This window comes from Schistocerca serialis, chromosome 2 (genome assembly GCF_023864345.2).
Source record: "Schistocerca serialis cubense isolate TAMUIC-IGC-003099 chromosome 2, iqSchSeri2.2, whole genome shotgun sequence".
NCBI classification, from domain to species: Eukaryota; Metazoa; Arthropoda; class Insecta; order Orthoptera; family Acrididae; genus Schistocerca; species Schistocerca serialis.
Window position 1 is genome coordinate 892,137,245 of NC_064639.1, and position 24,922 is coordinate 892,162,166.

At 39.9% G+C, this 24,922-nt stretch overlaps 1 protein-coding gene across 1 annotated transcript in view; it reads left to right on the plus strand.

The window, feature by feature from the left end:
- Nucleotides 1–24,922, plus strand: part of LOC126458230 (dynein beta chain, ciliary-like) — a 477,648-nt gene that overhangs the window by 375,178 nt on the left and 77,548 nt on the right. The window contains exons 26-28 of the mRNA XM_050095128.1: nt 9,339–9,621; nt 9,715–9,888; nt 22,588–23,307. Of these exons, the coding sequence (XP_049951085.1) occupies nt 9,339–9,621; nt 9,715–9,888; nt 22,588–23,307 (1,177 nt within the window). The remainder of the gene's footprint in view (nt 1–9,338; nt 9,622–9,714; nt 9,889–22,587; nt 23,308–24,922) is intronic.

Below are 24,922 nucleotides of genomic sequence, written 5' to 3' on the forward strand. Positions count from 1 at the left end.
GATCCCCAGAAGGATGTGCCATAACTAATTATAGAGTGGACATACACAAAATATGCAGTTCTAGTACACAAGCTACTACACACTGAATTTATTATCCTAAGTGCATAGCATGCTGAAGCTATTCGCTTTCCAAGTACCGCGGTGTGCTCGGTCCAATTTAGTTGAGAGTCGTCATGCATGCCTAAAAATTTTGTTGATGGTACACATTCTATGTGTTCGTCATTAACTACTAGCTTGGTACTGTTCGGTTTTCTGTTTTAAGTGGAAACTAATACTATTTTTTTTTTTATTACATTTAGGGCTAATTTATTAGCCTCTGTCCACTGGCATATATGCTTAAGTGTTTCTTCGGCTTTTCCATTGAGTACACTTGGTGACTCAGCTTTGATTAAGATGTTACTGTCATCTGCAAACAGTACTGATTCACCATGTTTGACACTTTGTGGAAAATCGTTAATGTTTATTAAAAAGATGATTGGGCCCAGCACACATCCTTGGAGGACTCCTATATTGATGTATTCTGGGTTTGAAAGGTGTGAAAAGATATGATTGGAGTTAGTTTGAGTGATTTCCACAGAAGAAAGTAACACCAAGTGAGATCTGGTGATGGTGGATCCCATTTTGTGAACCAGCTATCCCCTTCTGTAGCACGGACATGTTTGGGAATGGCGATGACTGTTGGAAAATTACCAAACTATGCTCTCGCGGTATACACGGTGGGGGGGCCTTTCAAGGTTTCGCTTCAGAATGACATATGTATGAAATCCGGACAATGTTTGGTTCTTGTGCAATAAATAATTGAAAGTGTTCCCGGACTTTATGTACACCCTGTATGTGAATGACCTTCTGCTTAAAATTCAGTAAGTAAAAGTGTAAGTCTCATCAGAGAGAAAGCAATGGAAGAATTGGTAAATGATATTTTTCAAATAATTATTCAGTGTCTTTACAAATTGACTATCGTTAAATTGTAAAAAACTATGCTACATTTGATTCTGTACAACAAATAATCATACGTACAATTGATGTAGCACATGAACAGGAGTCAGTAAATAAAGTAGAATACTCCAGACATTTGGGTGTAAACTTGACCTGGAAGAAGCGTATTACTGAACTTCTCAAACAATTACGTTTGCCTACTTTTGCACTTCATACAGTTACTGATCTTGGAAATAAACGTATTAACTTCCTGACATGTTTTACATATTTAGTTCAGTAATGTCATACAGAGTAATTTTCTGGGGTAACTCATTACTTAGAAAGAAAGTATTCATTGTACAAAAGCAAGTGGTAAGAATACTCTGTGGTGTTCATGCATGGATGTCCTGTAGGTACCTCTTCAAGGAGCTATGTGCTTCAACTGCACCATCATAATATATATATTTGCTAATGAAATTTATCCCCCCATGAACCATGGGCCTTGCTGTTGGTGGGGAGGCTTGCGTGCCTCAGTGATACAGATGGCCGTACCATAGGTGCAACCACAACGGAGGGGTATCTATTGAGAGGCCAGACAAATGTGTGGTTCCTGAAGAGGGACAGCAGCCTTTTCAGTAGTTGCAGGGGCAACAGTCTGGATGATTGACTGATCTGGCCTTGCATCACTAACCAAAATGGCCTTGCTGTGCTGGTACTGCGAATGGCTGAAAGCAAGAGGGAAACTACAGCTGTAATTTTTCCCGAGGGCATGCAGCTTTACTGTATGGTTAAATGATGATGGCGTCCTCTTGGGTAAAATATTCTAGAGGTAAAATAGTCCCCCATTTGGATCTCCGGGCGGGAACTACTCAAGAGGACGTCGTTATCAGGAGAAAGTAAACTGGCGTTCTACGGATCGGAGTGTGGAATGTCAGATCTCTTAATTGGGCAGGTAGGTTAGAAAATTTAAAAAGGGAAATGGATAGGTTAAAGTTAGATATAGTGGGAATTAGTGAAGTTCAGTGCAGGAGGAACAAGACTTTTGGTCAGGTGAATACAGGGTTACTAATACAAAATCAAATAGGGGTAATGCTGGAGTAGGTTAAATAATGAATAAAAAAGTAAGAGTGTGGGTAAGCTACTACAAACAGCATAGTGTACGCATTATTGTGGCCAAGATAGACACAAAGCCCACGCCTACTACAGTAGTACAAGTTTATATGCCAACTAGCTCTGCAGTTGATGAAGAAATTGATGAAATTTATGGTGAGATAAAAGAAATATTCAGGTAGTGAAGGGAAACGAAAATTTAGTAGTCATGGGTGACTGGAATTCGAGAGTAGGAAAAGGGAGAGAAGGAAACATAGTAGGTGAATATGGACTGGGGGGGTAAGAAATGAAAGAGGAAGCCGCCTGGTAGAATTTTGCACAGAGCATAACTTAATCATAGTTACCACTTGGTTCAAGAATCATAAAAGAAGGTTGTATACATGGAAGAATCCTGGAGACACTAGAAGGTATCAAATAGATTATATAATGGTAAGACAGAGGTTTAGGAACCAGGTTTTAAATTGTAGGACATATCCAGGGGCTGATGTGGACTCTGACCACAATCTATTGGTTATGAACTGTAGATTAAAACTGAAGAAACTGCAAAAAAGTGGGAATTTAAGGAGATGGGACCCAGATAAACTGACTAAACCAGAGGTTGTACAGAGTTTCAGGGACAGCATAAGGGAACAATTGACAGGAATGGGGGAAAGAAATACAGTAGAAGAAGAATGGATAGCTCTGAGAGATGAAGTAGTGAAGGCAGCAGAGGATCAAGTACGTAGAAAGACGAGGGTTAGTAGAAATCCTTGAGTAACAGAAGAAATATTGAATTTAATTGATGAAGGAAGTGCAAAATGGCTAAGCAGGGGTGGCTAGAGGACAAATGTAAGGATGTAGAGGCACATATCACTAGGGGTAAGATAGACACTGTCTACAGGAATATTAAAGAAACCTTTGGAGAAAAGAGAACCACTTGTATGAATATCAAGAGCTCAGATGGTTCAAATGGCTCTGAGCACTATGGGACTTAACATCTATGGTCATCAGTCCCCTAGAACTTAGAACTACCTAAAGCTAACTAACCTAAGGACATCACACAACACGCAGCCATCACGAGGCAGAGAAAATCCCTGACCCCGCCGGGAATCAAACCCGGGAACCCGGGCGTGGGAAGCAAGAACGCTACCGCACGACCACGAGATGCGGGCAGCTCAGATGGAAACCCAGTTCTAAGCAGAGAAGGGAAAGCAGAAAGGTGGAAGGAGTATATAGAGGGTCTATACAAGGGCGATGTACTTGAGGACAATATTATGGAAATGGAAGAGGATGTAGATGAAATGGGAGATACAATACTGCGTGAAGATTTGACAGAGCACTGAAAGACCTGAATCGAAACAAGACCCTGGGAATGGACAACATTCCATTAGAACTACTGACAGCCTTGGGAGAGCCAGTCCTGACAAAACTCTACCATCTGGTGAGCAAGATGTTTGAGATGGTGAAATACCCACAGACTTAAAGAAGAATATAATAATTCCAATCCCAAAGAAAGCAGGTGTTGACAGATGTGAAAATTACTGAACTATCAGTTTAATAAGTCACAGCTGCAAAATACTAATGCCAATTCTTTACAGACGAATGGAAAAACTGGCAGAAGCTGACCTTGGGTAAGATCAGTTTGGATTACATAGAAATATTGGAACACGTGAAGCAATACTGACCTTACGACTTATCTTAGAAGAAAGATTAAGGAAAGGCAAACCTACATTTCTAGCATTTGTAGACTTAGAGAAAGCTTTTGACAGTGTTGACTGGAATACTCTCTTTCAAATTCTAAAGGTGGCAGGAGTAAAATACAGGGAGCAAAAGGCTATTTACAATTTGTACAGAAAACAGATGGCAGTTATAAGAGTCGAGGGGCTTGAAAGGGAAGCAGTGGTTGGGAAGTGAGTGAGACAGGGCTGTCACCTATCCATGATGTAATTCAATCTGTATATTGAAGAAGCAGTAAAGGAAACAAAAGAAAAATTCGGAGTAGGTATTAAAATCCATGGAGATGAAATAAAAACTTTGAGGTTCACCGATGACATTGTAATTCTGTCAAAAACAGCAAAGGACTTGGAAGAGCAGTTGAACGGAATGGACAGTGTCTTGAAAGGAGGATATAAGATGAACATCAACAAAAGCAAAACGAGGATAATGGAATGTAGTCGAACTAAGTCGGGTGATGCTGAGGGAATTAGATTAGGAAATGAGACACTTAAAGTAGTAAAGGAATTTTGCTATTTGGGGAGCAAAATAACTGATGGCAGTCGAGGTAGAGAGGATATAAAATGTAGATTGGCAATGGCAAGGAAAGTGTATCTGAAGAAGAGAAATTTGTTAGCATCGAGTATAGATTTAAGTGTCAGGAAGTCGTTTCTGAAAGTATTTGTATGGAGTGTAGCCATGTATGGAAGTGAAACATGGACGATAAATAGTTTGGACAAGAAGAGAATAGAAGCTTTCGGAATGTGGTGCTACAGAAGAATGCTGAAGATTAGATGGGTAGATCACATAACTAATGAGGAGGTATTGAACAGAATTGGGGAGGAGAGGAGTTTGTGGCACAACTTGACTAGAAGAAGGGACCAGTTGGTAGGACATGTTCTGAGGCATCAAGAGATCACAAATTTACCACTGGAGGGCAATGTGGAGGGTAAAAATCATAGAGGGAGACCAAGAGATGAATACACTAAGCAGATTCAGAGGGATGTAGGTTGCAGTAAGTACTGGGATGTGAAGAAGCTAGCACAGGATAGAGTATCATGGAGAGCTGCATCAAACCAGTCTCAGGCTGAAGACCACAACAACAACAATGAAATTTATCATAAATAATTCATCACAATTTGAGAAAAAAAGTGATGTACATAGCTATAACACTAGAGGGAAAAATGACTTTATTACCCATTGTTAAAGATGTAAGTGGTTCAGAAAGGGGTTCAATATGCAGCAACAAAAATTTTTGATCATTTACCCAATAACATAAAATGTCTGATAGGAAGTGAAGCAAGTTTTAAATCTAATGTAAAATTGTTTCTACTGGACAGCTATTCCATTGATGAATTTTTCTTAAAAACTGGTAGTCAGTTAAAAAATATTTAATTGTAGTTGCATGAGTTGGACTAAAAATAATATGTTCATTAATATTAGCACTAATCATGTGTACATATCTTGTAAACTGATTTGTACCACATCAATTTGAAAAAAATAGATCATTCAAATGATCTATGGAACATGTAACTAACTAACTGAGCACTGAAGACTTTGCTGTTCAGTACCCAAAATTTGATCCAATTCTTCATATCAGTACAGGTTCTGTAGTATCTACAACAATGCAGTTACTACTCTCTCCCTGTCAAACATATGAATACGTATATGTATCATGGTATAGCTACTCATTACAGTAAATTTTGAGACTGATTCCTCTTTCTGTACTCTTTTAAGCCTGTGTAACTAAATCCTTAAACAGCCAACAAATGCAGCAGCCACTTTTAATAAAATAAAAATATTTTCCTGTGGAATTCTGACACTGCTTACCTCCTGAGACTTAAGGTTGTATTCAAAGGCATAACAATATGAAAAGGATGGACTGTTATCCACCACATATAGGAGGCACTGACTAGCAGATGCATAAAAAAAGGACTGCTAGGTAGTATTAACTATTGAACTAAGTCTTTCATCAGATGTAGACAAAACAAAATGCACATTCACTTGACACATGCAAAACTCTCTCTCTCACACACACACGCACACACACACAACACACCTACTCAGGGCCACTGTCATCTTGTGATGCTAAGGCCTAACTGCTACTGCATCTAATGTGAGTAGTTGTGAGATGAGAGGCATGTAAAAGGGGGAAAGGCCTATGCAGGTGTGCTGGTGGGATAGAAAGCTTATGTAAGTCTAGAGTGGGAGCAGGGAAGTATATATGCAGCTGGAGAACAGGGACTAGTGGAGATTGATGTCAGAGGGGTTTGGGACTGAGGAATATGTTGCAGAGAGATTTCCCACCTGTGCATTTCAGAAAAAGCTTGTGTTGGAGGGAAGAATCTAGGTGGCAAAGGCTGTGAAGTAGTCACTAAAGTCAGGCACTGAGATTGTTGCTTTTCAACTATCTTTCTGAAATGAGAAATATCCCACCCCTCCTACAGCGGTATTCTGCTGTGCACCCATCCTGCACAATATCTTTATCTGCTCCCATTCCATCCTTGCTCCCAACCCATTGCCCCATGACTCATAACCATGCTGTAGACGTATATGCAAGACCTGTCCCATACATCCTCCCACTATCACCTATGCCAGTCCTATCAGAGGCATCTCCTATCCCATTGGAGGCAGGGCCACCTGTGAAAGCAGTCATATGATCTACCAACTTAGCTGCAACCAGTGTTGTGAATTTTACATGGGCCTGACCACTAATGAGCTGTTTCTCCACCTGAATGGCCGCCACCAAACTGTAGCCAAGAGATAACTGAATCACTCAGTTGCTGAGCATGCTGTGTAACCTGATGAGCTTGTCTTCAGTGAGTGCTTCACTGCCTGTGCTATCTAGTTTCTTCTTTTCTGAATTGTGCAGGTGGGAACTCTCCCTGCAACATATCCTTAATTTCTGTGATGCCTCCTTCACTGATCTCTGTTCCTTCCCATTCCCTGGCCAGTATCTCATCTACACCCCCACTACCCACCACAGCAGTGATTGATGCTCAACACCAGATGCAGTAGAAGCTGTCAGACCTTAGTGCTCCGAGATGACAGTGGGCATGTGTGTGTGTTTGTGTGTGTGTGTGTGTGTGTGTGTGTGTGTGTGTGTGTGTTTGAGAGAGAGAGAGAGAAAGATACAAATATGTATGATATATTTAGATCAAAGAAAAATGAATTTTTGTATGTGCAATTAAAGTTTGACTTGAATGTAGGAAAGACAGCAGCTTGGAGCCAGTGGGCCTGTATTAAGAATGTAGAAGACATTTGCCATGGTCTTCGAAGCCTGGAGCTTAGTAAAGAAGTTCTTGCTACCTTATGGATTGAAGCACTAATATATATAGGACAGTAAGCAGAACAAACCAATGATGGGATAGATTTCACATTTGGTGCTATTTCCAAACAATTACTCATCCCCCCCCCCCCCCCCCCAATTGAGCTGGGCTTCTTGCCATATCATGCCTGATGTTATGTGGAAATCTAAGGGAGCACTGCTGTCCTCTTTTTTCCAGGCTCAGAATACTCACAATTATAAATTTATATATCTGTGTGTCTGTACTCTATATTAAAAACAATGTTTCAGAATTTATTGCCAGAGGAGAAATGTATGAACACAACACCTGGGCTAAGGGTAATTTAGACATACCATGCCACAGATTAGCAAGAACAGGAAATTCCCACTAAGTAAACCCACTCAAAATTTTCAGTAAACTGCCAATTCATGATCAGTCGATGGATATAATTTTTTTAAAAATTAAGTGGTACAGCTGACTGTCAAATCATCTATTCTATGACATAAAGAATTCTTTGAGATCCCTGATGAGGATATTACCATTTAAAAGTTGTCTGTAGTTAAACATATTATTGTGTGCTGTGGTTAATCATGTGTAATTACATAGTGTATACAATATACAATACGGTACTATATTATATTAGATTATAGTATAGCTTATTGCATTAACTTTTAGAAACTATACTGGTGTAATTTGGTACACTACCATGCTTAAAATGTATTCTATAATTTCCTGACACTAGTTTATTTTATTTTATGTATGTACTATTACATCCTGTATGACAAAGCCAATATCATTGTAAAATGATCTATGGTGAATAAAATTCTTGATTCTTGATTCTTGTTTTCAATGCTTGCTGTAGGGTTGCTGCATCAGATTGGGAGAGAGCCAGTGGTAATGAGTGTGACAGTGTCATAAGAAATGTGAGTGGGGAATGGGCAAACAATTTTTGATTTACACTGAGTCTCACAGTCCTGTTGTGTACTTCGAGGAGTGTAGATGAAGAACAGCATCTGGTTGGACCTGTAAAGTCCTGTAATAGGCTTGTTAAGCACAAAGCTTGAAAAGCACTTATACTGCACATGTATTGGACTTATACAGGAACATCACTATAATTGGCATCAGGGGTGGCGTGTGGAGAGGGGACTGAAACACTGGATGAAAATGCTGAAAAGATAACATGAATATTTGGTAAGGGGAGGGAGTTTACCATCATTTGTGCCCATTACTTCTCATATTTATTTTGATGTGTGAGAAGAAGCAAAGGAAGAAAAATAAAGTTGTAAGCTGCTTTATATCTTTAACTGGGTAGATCAAGGTGTATGGTGTTGTTAAATATCTTATTTGACACAATAATGTACCGCTGACTGTAAAAAACCAGACTATTGCATTCATTATATCCTAATTTTGACTTAAAGAAATGAATCATTGACATTGAGAAGAAAGACCAGAAGGAAATCCAATGTGTTTAGAAGTGCAACTTTTGAGAGAAGACAAAGCAATATTCAGCATGAAACATTGAGGAACTTTGCTCAGCGTAACAAGTGTAGGATTCATGTTTTTCACAGACTTATAATGAATGAGTCTATGAGTGAATGGAGGTCAACTCTTTAAAAATGTGTAAAATAGCTGGACAGTTATAGACCCTGAGGTTGACCATGTCAAAGATTTAGAAATGTGCTTTAGAATAATATGTAGCTGTAAGGATGCTATTGCTTTAGCATACAGGAAAAGAAAGCTAAAGATAAAACTGGACAGAGCAACATTGTTTTGTGATCAATCTAATAGATGGATTGGTGTAAGATGTCTTGTGCATATGTATGTTTCAAGAAAGTAGTAATATTTCCATATACTCTAAGTATGAAGCTTGTGTTTGGCCAAGTACGTTTCTTCAGGAATAATTTACAGTATGACTGAAATCTGCATCAATACTCACAGTTGTGCAAGTGCAGCTTACCTAGGAGGACCACTGGCAAAGTATATGTACTTAAATTGTGAAGAGGTCATACTTGTGCAGATAAGAAGCAGTTTACTTTAACCAGATAATAAATATGCCCCCCCCCCCCCCTCCCCCTCCCAGTTCTTTCTCTCTCCCATCATTCTAGTCCCTTTATTCCTTCCTGAGGTCTGTATTTCATCCATTTCTTCCACAGTGCGGAAGGGAATACGTTTGCCTTGTAATCTTTTGCTCAGTTTCATAATTTATGGACGTTTCTTCCTTATTGTTGTATTTGTTACTATACACACTCTATATGTATCCTTTATCAATTAAGTAGTAATGCATATTAATTTGGTTACAGGTATGATAACTTTTTTAAATATTTATTTATTTAGGTATGTCACCAGTTGGGTGGAGACTAGAGAACACCAAGCTGAGAGATCAAATCTCATTGTCTTATTTGACAAGTACATTCCTTCATGCCTTGAAGCTCTGAGAACGCGATTTAAGAAAGTAACTCCCATAGCTGAAATTTCACATATACAAATGCTGTGCCACCTATTAGACTGTCTCATAATACCTGCAAATCTGCCAAATGACTGTCCAAAGGAATGGTATGAGATATATTTTGTCTTTGCTTGTGTGTGGGCTTTTGGTGCTGCAATTTGCCAAGATCAGGTGAGTTAAATGATGGTTTAATTTGTATTAATATAGGCTTTATAACTTCTTTGTAACTGTGTCTATCATTTTTGTCTGCTTGTTTCTGAACAGTTGGTAGATTACCGTGTGGAATTTTCAAAATGGTGGGCAAATGAATTTAAGACGGTGAAATTTCCATCACAAGGAACTGTTTTTAATTATTTTGTTGACCATGAAACTAAGAAATTTCTGCCATGGGAGGAAAAAGTTCAAAAATTTGAACTTGATTATGATATACCACTCCAGGTAATGTAAAAGTTTCCTGTGCAATTAACCTCAAAATATAAATCAGAGAGATCATTGTCAGCAAAGCTTAGAATTGTGGGCAGAATAACAACAAAAGGAAAAGAAAATATTGACGCATGAATTTTCAAATCTAAAAGTATTTTACAGGGCAGCAGAAGAGGGAAAAGGAAGAAAGTACATATTTAAAAAATATAAAAAATGATAATAAAAGACTTACTCACAAGTCTGAATTGAGGAAGGGAGGCAATTGAATTTTTTGTCAGTGGTAACATCTCTGTTGACATCATTTTTGGGATAAGATGCAAGGCATTTTTATTGTGAAAGAATTTCCATTAGGACTAAGGCCTTGAGTTGCAGACAGGCATACTGAAAAAGACTGCTAAAATATTTAAGCTTTCAGACAAAGTCCTTAGGGATGTGTGTGTACTTTCTACTTCAGAAGGAGAACTTTGCCCAAAAGTTAAAACTATTCTCCAAAATGACATTTATTCAGCAAACTACACATGGTACCAAAAGCAGGAAAATGCATTTCAAGAAGTTTTCTGTGTCTCTATTTCCTCCTAGTTTTTAATTGCACTTTTTATTTGAATTCTCATTCCTGTTCTTTTCCTCTGACCGTATAATATCTTTGGACTGAAGGTGGAAGTGTGCTTACCAGTATGCAGCATTTAACCTCATACTCTCTCTGGCATCTCTCTCTTCCTGTTTGTCACCTCGTTCCTCGCTGAAGGTGGGTATTTCTCAACTTGGGACCTGAGTGACTTACCCCTTTTTTCCAAGCTTCTCCAGTGTATTCCTCTTTCCTCCTTGAAATAGGAACTATCAACTCTGACAGTTGATCTAATTAGGAACACAAAGAAAACACAGACATAGAAGAAATACAAATTTATTGGGTCATGGAGTGACATCAACAAGAATACAATGAAGGCAGAGTCATGAAGTGACAACAATAAGAACTCAGTGGAGGTAGTTACGAGTCTTCAACACGCAGCAACTGAGATCCCGGAGGCCTGTGTATAGCTTTATGAAGATGCTGTCTTCATCTTGTGTTGCTGGCTTCTTGTTGTTTGGTGATGGTGCTGTCCATGGCAGCAGGCCGTTTGGATGTCAGCATACACTATGCGTTCCGTAGTGGCCCCACATGTGTCTGCTGTGAATGGTAGGTCTAGTAAATGGCAGGTAACAGCACTCCTCCTTCCTTGCCAAGGTAGTGACCAGGTGCCGCAGTCTGTGATGCTGTTTCTGCAAAGAATATCATGGTGTCTGTGGCAATGTTGGGGGTGGCAGTCAAATGTGCGAAAAATTCCCAGTCCACCCCGATCAGTGTGTATGGACAAAAGTGGTTGGGATGAGGGCACTCCCATCACCCATGGACCAACGGGTGACTAGTGGACAGGACCAGCAATAGGGGGCAGGAGCCATCTGGACGTCAGATTCCACAACAAGAGACAATGGTGGACTGGGGAGGAGAGGCTCTGGGGAGAGAAACAAATACTGTCCCTGCTGACAGCAGCATATGCTCAGCGCAGTGGGAGGTTTTGGCACTCATAGCAGGCAGCAAACGCATCACCCATTGCTGGGGAAGGTGGACATGGTCAGGGCTGTCTGGAGTGGCCAGGGCTGATGAAGAATGAGATGGAAACCCACAGCCTGAGTAGAGGGACCCACACCCATCCTGGGACACAACTGGCTCTGGTGACATGCCATGATATGATCTTCAGTGTGAACCATGAAGATGTGGTGATTGTGCTGGTTATGGACAATGACTGGAATTCCTTGAGGACACCACCTAAAACCCCAGACCCAGCCTGGTATGCTGAGCACAGATGTCAATGAAATTGGTGCCGCTGGGGGACACCTGCTTGGCAGCAAGAGGTTGAGCAGCATCAATTGCTGATAGCTGTGCAGGAACTCGGCAGACTTTTGGCCTCTGTGTCCATCTTCCTTCTTATGCAAGAGATCCCCCAGTGGCCCAAATGTCAGGAGGACCTCCTGCCACATAGCCACCAGAACCACCACACAGGGAATGAATCCTTCCACCGACAAGAGGGAGAGGCACTGACACAGTGTTTAATAATTGCAGAGTGGGTCCAATACCCAGCCCAATGACATCCTGGCCACCTCTGTTGTACCATGTGCACAACTTGCACCAGAGCATCCGATCTGCTGCCACAGCAGAGGCAACAGGGGAACTGGTGATGGAGAAGACATCCACCATGTTCCTTGCCTCGACATCCAGGTGAGAACCAAGCAGTTACTTCTTGTCAAATGAGGCGTCAAGTCCCATGGGGAGCCAGTACAGATCATCCTCATTTGTATGTTGCGACTTGGGACAAAAATGAATGTTGTAATTGTATTGGGACAAGAACAGAACCCAGTGCTGAAGATGACGAGTGGCTTTCTCTGGCAAGGACAACGATGGGCTAAACAGAGAAACCAAAGGCTTATGGTCAGTAGTTAAATGAAATTTTACACTATGAATGGATTTTTTAAGGCCTAGACAATAGCAAGAACATCTCTTTCCACCTGAGAATAAAGTTGCTGAGCTAGTTGAGTGTTTTTGGTGCAAAGGTAATAGACTGTTCAGAGCCATCTGAATGGTGTTGGGCCAGGACCACTTCCATCCTGTACTTGGACGCACCCATTAGTGAAATTACATTTGAGGCTCACAGCCTGTAGAACAGAAGTAATGTAGGTGATCATCTGTGGCAGCGTGGCCAGGTCCCTATAGAATATTGTAAAACATGACACAGAGTGAAGGCTATCATTAAGCTGCACAAAAGCATGCTCTTAAGTTACAGATCAAACAAAAGGAGAACATTTCTGCAGTAATAGATGCAGTGGGTAGGCAATAATTACCGCTCTGGGAATAAACTTACAATAGTATGCCATGTTGTTGAGGAATGCCTGAAGTTCAGGAAGATTAGATGAAGGGGGGGGGGGGGGGGGGGGGTGTATTTTCACTTATGAAAAACAGCTTTATTGAAGTAATCGCAAATGAGTGCTCGGCCTATTCTTTATGCTGTATTGCTGTTGTCCAGTCAATGTGTTCAGTGCTACGCACAACCTGTGTCTTACATGTTGCTCTATACCTCATGTTTGTTCTTACTATGACAAACTTGATCCCATCCTTGTTTCCAAGTTTGTTACATCTACATCTACATACATACTCTGCAACCCACCATACGGTGCGTGGCGGAGGGTACCTCGTACCACAACTAGCATCTTCTCTCCCTGTTCCACTCCCAAAGAGAACGAGGGAAAAATGACTGCCTATATGCCTCTGTACGAGCCCTAATATCTCTTACCTTATCTTTGTGGTCTTTCTGCGAAATATAAGTTGGCGGCAGAAAAATTTTACTGCAGTCAGCCTCAAATGCTGGTTCTCTAAATTTCCTCAGTAGTGATTCACGGAAAGAACGCCTCCTTTCCTCCAGAGACTCCCACCCGAGTTCCTGAAGCATTTCTGTAACACTCGCATGATGATCAAACCTACCAGTAACAAATCTAGCAGCTGACCTCTGAATTGCTTCGATGTCCTCCCTCAATTCGACCTGATAGGGATCCCAAATACTCGAGCAGTACTCAAGAATAGGTCGTATTAGTGTTTTATAAGCCGTCTCCTTTACTGATGAACCACATCTTCCCAAAATTCTACCAATAAACTGAAGACGACTATCTGCCTTCCCCACAACTGCCATTACATTCTTGTCCGACATCATATCGCTCTGCAATATTTAAACGACGTGACTGTGTCAAGCGCTACACTATTAATGGAGTATTCAAACATTACAGGACTCTTTTTCCTATTCATTTGCATTAATTTACATTTATCTGTATTTAGAGTTAGCTGCCATTCTTTACACCAATCACAAATCGTGTCCAAGTTATCTTGTATTCTCCTACAGTCACCCAACGACAACAACTTCTCATACACCACAGCATCATCAGCAAACAGCCGCACATTGCTATCCACCCTATCCAAAAGATCATTTATGTAGATAGAAAACAAGAGCGGACCTACTACACTTCGTTGGGGCACTCCAGATGATACCCTCACCTCCAATGAACACTCACCATTGAGGACAATGTACTGGGTTGTATTACTTAAGAAGTCTTCGAGCCACTCACATGTTTGGGAACCAATCCCATATGCTCATACCTTAGTTAGGAGTCTGCAGTGGGGCACTAAGTCAAACGCTTTCAGGAAGTCAAGGAATATGGCATCCGTCTGATACCCTTCATCCATGGTTCGCAAGATATCATGTGAAAAAAGGGTGAGTTGCGTTTCGCAGGAGTGATGCTTTCTAAAGCCGTGCTAATGCATGGACAGCAACTTCTCTGTCTCAAGGAACTGAGAATATGTTCAATAATCCTGCAACAAACCGATGTTAAGGATATTGGTCTGTAATTTTGAGGATCCATCCTTTTACCCTTCTTATATACAGGCGTCACCTGCACTTTTTTCCAGTTGCTCGGGACTTTGCGTTGGGCAAGAGATTCGCGATAAATGCAAGCTAAGTAAGGAGCCAATGCAGTAGAGTACTCTCTGTAAAACCGAATTGGAATCCCATCAGGACCTGGCGATTTATTTATTTTTAACTCATTCATCTGCTTCACTACCCCGGGGATGTCTATCACTATGTCCTCCATACGGGAATCTGTACGAGCCTCAAATGGCAGTACGTTTGTACGATCCTCCTGCATGAAAGATTTCTCAAATGCTAAATTTAAAATTTTGGCTCCCGTTGCCAGGCCAGACTGATCAGTGAGCGACTGGATGGAAGCCTTTGACCCCTTTACCGATTTTACGTAAGACCAGAATTTTCTTGGGTTTTCAGCAAAATCTTTTGCTAAGGTATGATGGTGGTAGTGGTTGTATGCTTCGTGCATTGCTCTTTTTACAGCAGCATAAATCTCTACTAACTTTTGCCTGTCCTCATTCTCCCAATCTTTCTTGTACCGCGAGTACAACTGTCTTTGCTTCCTGAGCATTCTGCGAACTGCGCTGTTAAACCACGGTGGGTTTTTTCCATCCGTAACCCACTTTACAACTAGAACAAACACTATTTATGGAACAAAGTACTTTATAGAGCAACATGTAAGATACAGGTTGTGCGTAGCATTGAACACATTGATTGGACAACAGTAATAGTGTAAAGAATAGGCTGAACACTCATTTTTTATTGTTTTAATAAAGCTGTTTCCTTGGCGGTTCATCAGAGCGTACCGGGGGCAGACCCAGGTGGCCTCTACAAGTGGACCTATGAACTGTATGGACACGCACTCACCGAAATTGCATGTGTCATAAGTGAAAATACATCATGGGGCAAAGCTGTAATGGTGGTGAGATGTTATATTGTGGGACACACACCCTGCCAGGAAATTTCATGACCCAAATAAACGACGAAATGCTGGCAAAGAGAGAATTAGTGAGATTACATTTGAGGCTCACAGCTTGGGAAACAGAAATAATGTAGGTGATCCTCTGTGTTAGCATCTGTCATGATGATGTCGTCAAGGCAGTTAATGTAAAGAAGGACAACCAACATAACCTGTCCTAAAAAATGTTGAAAGATGGAAGGTATACAAGCAACCCTAAACATTAGTGATTGATATTGAAAAAGGCATAAAGCCATATTAACCACAAGCAACTGTTTTGGTGTCTCATACAGTGGACTCTGAAGCTAGCCTTCGGCCAAGTCAATTTTTGGAAAGAATTGACCCCCAGCCAGTTCTGTGGGAAATTCCCCCACTCAAGGAATGGGGTAAGTGTTGATGACCAACTATGCATTGTTGTCCTTGAGGTGACCACAGCACCAAACCCAACCAGTTAGCTTCTTTATGATCACTAATACACTGTCTGCCCCCGGTAGCTGAGTGGTCAGCGTGGCAGATTGTCAATCCTAAGGGCCCGTGTTCAATTCCCGTGTGTACTGTGAAGTTATTTGCACAGCCTAATCCTGGGGCAAACAGATCTGAAAACTCAGACTACAAAGAATCCAGTTTGTGATATGGCACTTGATCTGACACCAGATGCACCACATTCATGATAGGAAAAACCAAAAGCAGTAAAGGCATCTAACCCAAACAAATTTTCAGTACTCACATAACTGACCACCAACTATTTAATCTTACAGGCAACTGAGTTATAAATTGTGTAAATTTACCATGAGTAGGAATCTGCTGTTTGTCGTACCTTAGAATTGACAGTAAACTGTGTGCCAATGGTGGGGACCCTAGACTGGTATATGTATGAGAGTTGAGCTAGGACACAGTAACCCTCCCTGTTGACTTGTAGTAGTAATGGCTGAACCATCACCCACAATTCAGTTAATGTTGTGACCTGATGGCAAAGTTGAACACAATAACAAAATGGTATGAAATTGATGCCCATTGAGTCCTGCAATTTTTCATGGGTGGACAAAGATTTAAATATCCCTGATGTGTGACCTTTTTCTTTACATTTGTGGCAAGAGGTGCAGCCCTTGGAGCAGGCCACCTGCTCATGCTGTTTGAAACAAGAGGGGCATGAATTACGTGGCATTCGCTGTTCCTGCTGCCGATGACATGTTTGTCCGCATTGGGCCGGTTGGCTTGTTTGTTCTGTGGCTAGAACCTGTCCCCCCAATGCGCTTGGCTCCATGATCTGGGGTTGCACACTGTCAACAATGGTGATGTCACTCGAAGATGCTAGTTGGTGGCCCACGGCACAGGAGATGTCGAATGACTGTGTAATATTCAAAACCTCCTCCAGCGTAGGGTCCTCAAGCTGAAGGGCACATTGACACATCTCCTAATCTGGACCTGAATGAATAATCATGTATCTGGTCATGGCACCTGCATATGACTCCTGATACTTTGCCATGACAAACTGACACTTATGACAGGCCATGAAGCTTAGATGCCCAGTTGCAATATGATTGCTGTGGCTGTTTATGACAATGGTAGAATTTAACATGCAGAGTAATTTGTACACTTGTGGTTATAGGTGGACGCAAACTACACATATCATCAAAACAAAAAATGATGGTTATTTAGAGGAATTAACTGACACGGATGTGATACATATGAGGTTGTCCATGATAAGACATGAGCTTTCGGACCTCCTTTTCAATCATTCAGAAAGCTGCAAAACATTGACGAAGCCACTTATCGTAAGTCTTCCATGGATTCATCGCAGGGTGGAAATGGTGGCAGATGAACAACTGGCAGTGGAGCCTGCATCAGTGAGGCTAACAAATGTTCCAACATGGCCATATGCACTTGCTGTTGTTACAGAAGTTACTTGAGTCAAGCCTCATTGGAAGAGCAAAATGGCAGAAATCCACAGAATTTGAAACACACAAAAATTTGACCCTTGCCTGTCACCACTTGTGCTCTAACTATGAACACAAGGAAACACATGGGCATAAAAAGAAATACAAATTTATTGGGTGAAGGCAGAGTCACAAAATGACCACAACAACAAGAGCTCAGTGAAGGTAATTACAAGTCTCAAATAAATAGAAGACTTAGAGCCCAAAGCCCCATGTATAGCCTTTTGAAGATGCTGTCTCAGTCTTGTATCACTGCTTCATGTTGTGTACACACAGCAGTCCAAGTGGCTGCGGTTGGTGACAGTGCTGCCCCTGGCGGCCACCTCGGGTAGCTTTGGGCACGCCATTTAAATGTCAGTCCACACTGTGCTTTCCATAGTGGCCCAACTTGTGTCTTCTGTGGGCAGCAGGTTACTGCAAAAGTTTGGTAATTTTTTTTTCCTACTTTTAAATGTATCTGTCACAAGTACTTGGACTTTTTTCTTGTGGAAGTGAATACTGTTCAGCCATTCTGTCTCCTTGTAACTTTAGTTTACTCAGGAGAGTATTCTTTTTGATAGAACTGACAGTCACTTTGAATGACAACAACCAGTATCTAGATAGTCCGATAATAGTGAACTGCTGTGGAAACTATTTCAGTTTACCCTGAAACTGCCAGCACATAATATCCTTTATGTTACTTTGTGTGCTTGGTTGTACAATATTGTTAAATCTGGGGAACATGGAAAGAACTCCATTACCTTTCTTTGACATGTTCTATAAGATTGTCTTCATTTTTCATATTTTTTTTTGCTCCTGAGATTCTGGAAGTTGCACATACATCACCACAAGTGGCACTAATTTACTAAGTATACTAGTAGTTACTAAAGGACATATTATGCCCGAATGATGAACAAAATTGGCCAAGATGTAGAGAATAAGGAGGAAGTAAAGAATACGTGAAATGAGTATTTTGAAGAACTCTTAAACCTGAATGGAGACCTGGATGACGAGGAACAAGCCAAGGGGAAAAAGAGGAGAAGTAGCAAATAGGAAAAGACCGTACATAGGGATAAATGGAAGAGGCATTGGGCAAGATGAAGGGAGGGAAGTCACCAGGTCTGGATGAGCTAAGTGTAGAGATAGTGAGAGCAGCAGGAGAGGTGGGGATACAATGGCTATATCAAGTATTGAAAATTGTGTGGAGCCACAAGATGATCCCAGAAGACTGGAAGAAGGGAATAGTTATCCCAATCTTTAAGAATGGAAATAGAAAACAGTGCAAGAACTATCCGGGGATAACATTAATGAGTCATTGTGCAAAGATTTTTGAGAAAATTTTGGAAGCACAAATTCGAGGAAAATTAGAAGGAGGGATGAGAGAAGAGCAACATGGCTTCAGAACAGGAAGTTCCACGCTGGATCTAATTTTTGCTGCAAGACATTGCAGGAACAGCACTATGAATATGGAATTGATCTACTAATGACCTTCCTGGACATTGAAAAAGCATATGATAGTGCATTTATAAGAACAGTGTGGAAAGCCCTGGAGAACAGAGGAGTAGCAAAGCAGATTAGTTGGAGGATAAGGGAAATATACCAAGGAAATGTGAGCTGTGTGGAAGTGGAAGGAGAGAAATCAGCTTAGATTGAACAGAAGAATGGCTTGAGGCAGGGAAGTGCACTTTCACCATTACTCTTCATTGTAGTGATGGATGATATAATGAGTACAGTAGCACAAGTAATTGGTGAAGAAAAGATGAAAGCTATGGTGTTTGCATATGCTCTGATGATTTGGGGAAATAAGGAGGAGGAAGTACAACATCAGTTGGACATATCGGAATGAACAGTACAAGAACATGGGATGAAATTTAGTATAAATAAAATTGAGATGATTATCACAACAAGAACAAAGGAGGAAGGAACAACTGGAATAACAATTGGTGGGGAACGATTGAGGAGAGTGGAGAGTTTCAAGTACCTAGGAAGCCTGATGCAGGAAGATGGATAAAACGACAGAGAAGTAAACGAGTGGGGGAGAAAAGCAGAAGCATTTTGGAAGAGTGTCAGAAGCCCAATATGGAGCAAGGATGTACCCCAAATCAGTAAAGATGTTATATACCGGTCATAGTATGACCTGATCCTGACATATGCTTCCAAAACCTGGGTTATGAAAGGAAGAGAGAAAAGCAAAGTACAAGCTAGTGAGATGAAATTATTGAGAGACAGTATTGTAGTGACAAAGATAAACAGATTAAGAACTGAGAGGATCAGAGAGTTAATGAATGTGGAACCATTACAGGAGGAGATGGAGAAATCGAGACTGAGATGGTATGGGCATGTTAAGCAAATGGAGGAGGATACACAAGGTGAAACTGGAAGGAAAGAGACCAAGAGGAAGACCGAGAGACAGATGGCTGAAAGGGGTGGAGAAATGCATCCAGAAGAAAGGAGAAGACTGGACCAAGGTGAAGATGGAGAGATGGTGGCAAGACAGAAGGTGACAGAGAGGCCTATGTTCCAAACAGTCTCAGCCAGAGGCTGGAAACTGTCCAAGATGATGATGATGACTAGTAGTTATTTCTTTTTCTCGTAATTGATCTTTACTTCTCACTCTGTAATTCTATCATCTTTAATTGAAACTGGCACAGTACTTAGACATCCTACTCTTTCTGACACCTTCCCCTTCATCTTTATCTCTCCCATCCTCTCAACTAGTGTTGGACTGACCTATCCCTCTTTTTCAAGCTTCCGAAGAGTACCTCTCTGTCCTCCCTGAGAAACAAACTATTCCTTGATTAAAATTGACACTTCATGCATTGGAATTAGTTTCCTCCAATCAGAGTGCTGAACTTTCTACTCGAACTGTTCATCATTGCCAAACTGCCACAACAATTGGTCAGTTCAATTTCAGTTCCTTGTGTGGCATTCTTTCGTAATGTATTTGGATCCCAAGTCATGTATCTGACACTTCTATTTTGTATTTCATCATATGTGATAACCACACCACAAACAGCACACACGCATAATGATGCTAATGAAATACATACGTTTCATACACAGTACTAACTAAACATTACTGGATTCTTCTGCATAAAATGCAGTTCAGCATCATGAATGTGGTTATTATAATCACAGAGATCAGCTTACATTAGATAAGCTTCGCACGACATTGTGGAAAGCCAGTTTTTGAAGGCTGCAATTCATCGTTGCAACTGGGTGAAGCCAAAACTATAACAAGTTCAGTCAGCATTCTACTTTAGTGTAATAGTTAGAGTATGTGGAAGGTCATAGGTTTGAAACTCATCAAATGTTGTGAATTTTTTTTATTTCTAAATCTAATCAAAAGAGTTAAAGAGTTTGATTTTCACTATTATTCAATTAATTGGTTTAAATTTAATTTTTTTAAAAATTTGTATTTCTTTGCCACATCGTTTGATCTTTTTATTGACTTTTTTATTTGCTCTTATTGTTCTACCTATCATTCTTTTTTCATCTGAAATTTGCCTGTGTCATCTACAATCTGCAACTAAGTGCCAACAAAGACTGCTCATCATCTGGTAGCATGGTAGCTTGGTGTAGCCAGTGAGAGGATAGTTTCTGGTAACCAGTGATAAGCATGAAGTTACAGTGGCTTTTAGCATCGAAAGTGAATATTTTCTGTCTTGAGTTTGCCCATAGAGGTTAGCTTTAATTGCCATGAACAGAGCGATTGTGATTTTAGCTTTGCCACAGATTGTTGACCATCACTTTCATGGCTACATTACACATCACAAGGTTGTGGTTAGCTTAGGGTGTGAATTTAAATTCAGGGCTACAAAATTCATCTCCTGCTGCTATTCAGTCATAAGTCACTTAAAACCAGCTTTTGACAGTGTATCTTGCATTTCTGACATACCTTGTGGTGGTCGCGTCCAACATTGCTCCTCATTACATGTTAACAACATTTGTGAAGTGACTTGCCATGTTTGTGTGTTACCTATAACTGAGGGATACCCGGCAACTGATGTGGCAACACTGTAGTGGCCATCACAGACACCAACTATCGAGTAATTTTAAATGGACACTAGGTAGTTTTCTCTGCTTCCATATATCTTATTGGCAGTACAGGAATTTTGCTATGTGAAGTAAATGCTGGCCAGTCATTCTGAAATTTTATGTGTCTTCTAAAATGAACCTTCATTCGGATATAATAAGCTAACTGAACATTATTACTCTCAATAAAATTTCTTGAGCTCCCGTGAGGTGTTGACTCAGTATTACTTGTCCATTCTCAAATGATAACTTCCTAATGTATGGTTGGTGGTCCCTTCCTTACATTTCCACGTTAATGGCTGTGATGTCAGTGGTGTTAGGCCCATTGACAAATAAGAATCTTTACATTCCACATTTGCGACTTCTGCTTCAGCCTCACAATGACCGGTTCCTAAACTATACTGGGCTGTAAGTTGCCATCTTAATTAAGATAATTTTCCAAAGACAAGTTATTACCAAAAAATAATCTAAGGAGGCACTTTCAATAAACATGACAGCTTACTATTCAGTACAGCTGGGGATACAGTTATCATGAGGCTGAAGCAGGCATGGTAGGTGCACCAGATTCCACAGTCGGAAGTGGTGCAATATAAGGTCAACTTCCCGACCAGTCTTAACATTATTACTATTATTCTTTATATTTTATGGAATTGTGTAAGGCGACTTAATGGCCTAGTCTTGTGTCTATTTGGAAATGGTAGACCAGTACTGACTTAACATCTTTCCAATATATGTGGCAATGAGTAGTTAAGAGGATGTAGTTTTGAGCTTAGCAAACAAGCGGATTATATTGCATTACTTAATATAATGCTTTACATGCATTTAGATGAAAATTCCAGTGGTCCTCCAATTTTGATTATTGTCTACTACTCCTGAAGGATACACAAGACTACTACACACAAGAAACCAATTAATTTCAGTTATGTTCGATGCTGTATAGCAACCACTGATCTACAGGAGCTAACAATTACAGAAATACACAATAATTTATAACGTGTAAAAGGAAGAAAGCCGTGACATGGAACCTTGTTGTGGAAACAAGTGTTCAGAAAGCACGAGCTGCTGGTACCTATCTTTGCCAGAGCTTGAACTTCCACTTTTTGTTGTTGCCCTGTTTAGCTGCTACTGAATGCCATATATTTTAATAATTAAAGTTTTTGTCATTCTTCTTGTTTGCATTCTAAGTAACTTTTTTCATTCTTTAATAACTAAAGAATATGAACTCTTCTTATTTTACACATAAAGGACACTCTGAGAGGTTAGCTATCATTCTAATTTTCTCTGTCCTATTATCACAATGAAAAATAATTGTGATAATATTGTTTATTTTTACAGAATGCTCAAGAACATGTTTTTCTTTTTGCAGTCATTCTTGGTATCCACAAATGAAACTACTAGAATACGTTATTTTATGGATCTATTGATGCAAAAGAGGTTACCTCTTATGCTTGTCGGAGTGTCTGGTTCAGGCAAAAGTGTTATTGTAGCTGATAAATTAGGAAGTCTGTCAGAGAACTATGTTATTACCAATGTACCTTTCAACTTTTATACGACATCCGAAATGCTACAGAAAGTTCTGGAAAAACCATTGGAGAAGAAAGCAGGACGCAACTTTGGACCACCTGGAAATAAGACAATGATTTATTTCATTGATGACATGAACATGCCAGAAGTGGATGCATACGGCACTGTACAGCCTCATACATTAATACGGCAATATTTTGATTACTGCCATTGGTATGATCGCAACAAATTGACACTTAAGGATATTCACAACTGTCAGTACGTCTCATGCATGAACCCAACATCAGGAAGTTTTACAATCAATCCTAGACTTCAGCGACATTTCTGTGTCTTTGCTGTGAATTTCCCATCTGATGAACCACTGTTTCACATCTATCACTCAATCCTCAGTCAACACTTGGCAAATCCAATACTTAAATTCAGCAACAATGTCTGCAAGATTTCATCAGCACTAGTGAAAGCAGCACTGGCGTTACACCAAAAAATGGCAGCAATGTTTCTTCCTACGGCCTTAAAATTTCATTACATCTTCAATCTTCGAGACTTATCAAATATTTTTCAGGTAAGATTAAAAACATTTTATTCTCTTGACTGAATTTGAAATTTATATTTTATGTATAATTGATCTATTGTAGTATAAGAACTGTGAAGAAAATTTCTTTAAAGATTGCACAGTTTTCAGTAAAGATGGTGAACTTTACATTAATGTTAACAACATATGTTGCTGAGCTTTTGGTACACCCACTAAATTACCAACTAATTGGACACAATCCAACATCCACCCTCGCAGTTTCTCTTGTGCCAGTGCATCTCTTCTAATTTGCAGATGTCACAGTTCCCTCACACACCTTGCAGAATTAACACCCCCTGCAGAAAGTATATTGTGGGGAAATGGTGTAGCCTCAGCACAGGGTTTCTTTCCAGAATGAATCTTGTGTATGTTTTCATTCATTATTCTCCTACTTTAAATAAATTTGAGTGAGTTATGACATGTTCAATATTTGCGATTGACAATAGATACTTTGAGGTAATGCATTTTAAAGTTTCACTTTATTACCATTGTTTAATTGGACATATTTAGAAACAGTTTCTGCATATATGTTACTCTTTGACTGTCCTTTGCCAAATGGTACAGAGTTTTTCAAATTAACATTTCATATTACAAGGTTAACTTCTTCAGACCTATAGTACATTGCAATGTTCACAAATTTAAAACCAAATAAATTGGCCCCAAATTGAGAGAAATTAGTGAACTCTGTGCTGCTTTCTTTTGGCAAAGTATTGGTTCTTTTATTCTGTTTTATGGCTAACTGCATATTGGCAACATCTGTAGGCATTTATAACTCTGATATAAAAAGGGTCCACTTATCTTGTTTGGTATCATTGTAATGACAAAATATTCTTCTTTTATACAAAACTATCTGAGCTCAATAAAATGCCTCTAAAATTTTGGTGATGCTATTTTGTGAAACATTGCACACACAGCCGAGAGATTTTGAAAAGCAGTCTCTTATGGTACCAGTGTTATTCCATAAAAACAAGAGGTCCATTTTCAGAAGACTGATGTCAGTTGCATTTAACAGTATTATTGACTGCTGTTGGGTTCAAACTACTTTCAAATCGATATGAGCATGTACAGAATGACATAAATTTACAGATATTATCAAATGTTTCTGCTTGTACTGAAAATTTTATTTATTTTACAAGGGGTCCCTTTTCTCTTTCTAACTCACGTATCTTGAACACTGAATGCTAAATACTATTCTGGTTGCCATTAGTTGAGTGTGGATACAAAAAACATGGACTTCTTCACAGCATCAGTAGAGCACCTTGCAAGGCAGTGGTTGAGCACAGTATAAAAATATCATGAAACAGATATGACAGTGCTTTTCTGTTTTTGATAAAACAAAAATGTAATACAACAAATATTTGATTCTTACCAGTCGCCTCATAATTCGGAATGGGTATGTAAATCTCAGTTTGATAGTTCTTACTGACAGCTCAGAATACTGTTTGCATTACAGTTCTCATTTATCTTCCAAACTCTATACTGTCATTGTTTTAGTAAGTCATTTATTTCTGGGATGACATGCTTTTCCAAAGAAGACTAGTGATGCACAGAACTTCGATATCACACCCACTCAGTTACTTCCTCTTCTGAAGTTACTGCATTCACA